The sequence below is a fragment of the Mus pahari genome, chromosome 6 (assembly GCF_900095145.1).
Source record: "Mus pahari chromosome 6, PAHARI_EIJ_v1.1, whole genome shotgun sequence".
Lineage (NCBI taxonomy): Eukaryota > Metazoa > Chordata > Mammalia > Rodentia > Muridae > Mus > Mus pahari.
This window is the reverse complement of record NC_034595.1, coordinates 83,157,413-83,161,431: the sequence shown is the minus strand read 5'-3', so window position 1 is coordinate 83,161,431 and position 4,019 is coordinate 83,157,413. Positions and strand designations below refer to the sequence as shown.

The 4,019-nt window shown below is 46.2% G+C and overlaps 1 protein-coding gene across 5 annotated transcripts in view; it reads left to right on the top strand.

Moving 5' to 3' along the window:
- Positions 1–3,989, top strand: part of Gmeb1 (glucocorticoid modulatory element binding protein 1) — a 34,689-nt gene extending 30,700 nt beyond the window's left edge. For 3 of the 5 annotated variants that reach the window (XM_021200197.2, XM_029540181.1, XM_029540180.1), the window contains one exon: positions 1,221–3,989. In XM_021200197.2, the coding sequence (XP_021055856.1) occupies positions 1,221–1,918 (698 nt within the window). In that variant the 3' untranslated portion in view covers positions 1,919–3,989. The remainder of the gene's footprint in view (positions 1–1,220) is intronic. The other 2 variants (XM_029540178.1, XM_029540179.1) reach the window with 1 other exon arrangement.
- Positions 3,990–4,019: the final 30 nt, after the last annotated feature.

The window sequence follows — 4,019 nt, the reverse complement described above, 5'->3', positions numbered from 1 at the left end:
TTTTTTTTTTTTTTTGGTTTTTCAAGACAGGGTTTCTCTGTGTAGCCCTGGCTGTCCTGGAACTCACTCTGTAGACCAGGCTGGCCTCAAACTCAAGAAATCTGCCTATCTCTGCCTCCCAAGTGCTGAGATTAAAGGCGTGCGCCACCACTGCCCGGCTGCTGGAGCACTCTTAAACTGCCTGGCTGCTAGACATGTTCTTAAAAGATTGCTCTAGGGGCTGGTGAGATGGCTCAGTGGGTAAGAGCACCCGACTGCTCTTCCGAAGGTCCAGAGTTCAAATCCCAGCAACCACATGGTGGCTCACAGTGTACTTATAATAAATAAATAAATAAATAAATAATCGCTCTAAAGACAGCCACCCAATCCTAATTGGTGAGTTGCAGGCTAACGAGAGACCTTGTCTTAAAGGAGATAAACAGTGCTCCTATGGGTGACACCTGAGTTTGTCCTCTTGTCTACACAGAAATCCACATATGGATACACATATGCTCATACATATGCAATACACACAAAACCTCAGAGGGTAAAAGAAAAATGTTATACTCTGCCTCATATATGTACAGTTTAAGATAGATATAGGTGTGCTGAAGTGCTAGCTCACAGTTCAGAGCATACTTCCTCCTCTTCTGAGAACCCCCGCGCCTACACCACCTGAGACTCCAGCTGGGGGGATCTGACTCCCTCTCTGCCTCCACAGGCACCTGCACTCATGTGCACTCTGTGTCACACACACACACACACACACACACACACAGAATTAAAAATAAAAAATCTTTAAAATATATGTCTGCATATGTGCAGGTTGGAAGCTGTAACTCTGCTATAGCACACCCTTAGCATGTCCGCGGTCCTGAGTGTAAATTACACACTTGTGAAAAGGAAAAGGACCATGGCAGCTTCTTGGATTTGTGTTTTGTCAAGAGATGAAAAATTTGCAGAGGAGTGTGTGGTGAGTTAAGTAATATCTCAGTTTAAAGGCTCTGAACTGTGGTCCGGCCCATATCCCACCATTAAATGCAATTCTTGAAGATATAAAAAGAGAAAATGAATCCTCTCCAGGACTCACTTAAGAAACAGTGGTATGCTGTGCCTGAGGTTATGCAATGTAACCAAGACATGACCCTGTGTCTCCCGAACCCTGGTGAATGTTCCCAAAATAACATTTCTTTCCACAAAGTCTGGCTGGTTTTGTTTTGTTTTTTTGTTTTTCCCCATAGACTTGGAACGGCAGTTGGAGGAGCAAAAAAAGCAAGCCCAAGATCCTAGACTGAAATCCCAGACGGTTCAAAATGTGGTGCTGATGCCTGTGAGCACCCCAAAGCCTCCAAAAAGACCCCGGCTCCAGCGGCCAGCCTCCACCACCGTCCTGAGCCCTTCTCCTGCCCAGCAACCTCAGTTTACTGTCATCTCTCCTATCACCATCACTCCTGTGGGCCAGTCCTTCTCCATGGGCAACATCCCAGTGGCTACCCTCAGCCAGAGCTCTAGTCCTGTGACTGTCCACACACTGCCTTCAGGCCCTCAGCTCTTCCGCTATGCCACCGTGGTTTCCTCTGCCAAGAGCAACTCACCAGATACAATGACCATCCACCCTTCGTCAAGCTTGGCACTGCTAAGCTCCACCTCAATGCAGGACGGGAGTACCCTGGGAAATATGGCCACCATGGTGAGCCCCATGGAACTGGTGGCCATGGAGTCCGGCCTGACGTCAGCAATCCAGGCTGTTGAAAGCACCTCTGAGGATGGGCAGACCATCATTGAAATCGACCCTGCCCCAGACTCCGAGGCTGACGACACTGAGGGCAAAGCAGTCATCTTGGAGACAGAGCTGAGGACTGAGGAGAAAGTGGTAGCTGAAATGGAAGAACACCAGCATCAGGTCCACAATGTGGAAATTGTGGTCTTGGAGGACTGATTGGGGACAGGGCCAAGAGCTGTGTTTTGGTTTGGAATTTTAATTATGTTTATTTTTATCATTGTCCCGCTCATTTCCACATAGAACTTTTTTTAAAAAAACAAAAAACAAAAACAAAAACCAAACAAACAACAAAATCTCGTTGTAACTGAAAATGTTGGGTTCCTCCTACTCCCTCATTGACAAATGGACATAACCCTCCACCTTTCCAGGAGCTAGAAACAGGTCACCCAGGGTCTGAACCATATTTCCCCAAGGGAGGTAATTGCTTTTAGGGGAGGTATCAAAATAACCAGGAATCCTTTCCAGAATAGTCTGTCTGTGTATACAGGCATAGTCTCACTCTTGTAAAGATGCATTGACCAGACCCTGGAACACAGATCTGACTCCAGAAGACGACCAGCTCTGCTGCTGTGGATACAGAAGCACGCTTGCCTCTGGATCCTGGATATGATGGCGTCAGATGCTGGGGCAAAACTCTGAAACAACAGGAGATTGGCTCTGCTTAGGGCAGAAAGGAGCATGATCAGCAGCTTACAGGGGGGGCCCTTTGACAGGGAGGGGGCAAGGAATGGTCTTCCAGAGGTGCAGCTGATGCCCCTCGAGCACTTTGAAGGTTGGGTACCATTTTCAATTTCAGAAGAGGACAGAGATTATAGAAAGATACCCAGCAGTCAAAAGATTGTCACAGCTGTGCTTGTGGGCTAGCTCACCTTGCCCCCAGCCTTGTCAAAGCCCTCACCCTCCTCACCCAGGACTATCTGTCCATTCCTTTGCAGACTGTGATGTGGTATAAATTGTTCTAATTCTTGGACTGTAGCTGTCATGGAGGTGGGGCTCCAAGGCCATCATTTTTTGTTTCTTGACTCCAGGAATGGCAGAGTCCCTCGTGCAGACCAGCTGCGATTTTTGGTGGAACCCTGGATGCAAGCATGCAAGTGTGTATGTGTGTGTGTGTGTGTGTGTATGTGTGTGTGTGTGTGTGTGTGTGTGTGTGTGTGTGTGTGTGTGTATACATGTTTTGGGTTTGGAACCAAAAGCAGTCATTTCCCTGGTGCTTCCTCTTCCTTTCCTTCGGTCTGCTGGATCCCATGCTCGGCAGCTTTTTGGCAGACAGCAGTGACAGGTGCCTGCCTGCCTTCATTCCCTTCAGGAGTCTCCTCTCCTGTTCATACCACAGATGTTTCTGTGAGATACAGAACTCATAAAATGGCTTAGGCTTGGCAGGGACGACTGGTAACACCCCCAACCTTTCCTGAGGTGTGGACTAGCTATCTCCTGAGTGAGCTGCACTTCCTGGGAAAGGGACATTGTATTTGACATTGTAAGAAGTATGACAAGAGTGTCAGTAATGTCTGGGCATGGGCCTTCTTCCTAAATGCTCTTTGTACATTCAGAACTACTAGATCACTTTTTCTGCTGTGATCCCATGTCATTGATTCTCTTGAGGGTTTGGGGAGAGTAAGCAGTTTCTGGTTTCTTTAATTATATTGTTTACTATGTTAGGGAAAATATAGACACTCTCCAGGTGATCTCCAGGTGACTTTATAGGTCAAAAAGCATACAGCTTAGGAGTTGGAGGATTTATTATTATTAAAAGTAAAATTTTGGCTTTAGTTTAAAACAAAATAAAATAGAGAAGGATGCCTGTCTAAATCTGTCTTCTGCCTGCAGGTTTTGAAAACCCTGTAAGCAACAGAAAGTTGCCCCTTCCATCTCTTAGATGGCCGTGTGTCACCAGGGAAACAAGCCCTCAGGGATCACTCTGAAGACCCTGAAGAGTGCGGCTTCTGAACTCTATTCAGATTTGTTTCAGCTTTAAAACTGGACTTTTCTTTTCAGAGTATTTAATTAGGCTGGGGACAGAACTGAGTTGGTAAAGTGTTCACCTAGCATGCATGAAACCCTGGGTTCAGTCTCCAGCAAGAAATAAACTGGGCATGGAGGCACATATCTTTGATCCTCACCCTTGGGAAATAGAGACAGGAGACTTAGAGATTCAAGGTCATATGTAGCAAGTTCAAGACTAACCTGGGATATATGAAATAGTGTCTAAAAATGTTTTGTTTAGGACAAGCTTTTGGTCTCTTTTTTTTTTTTT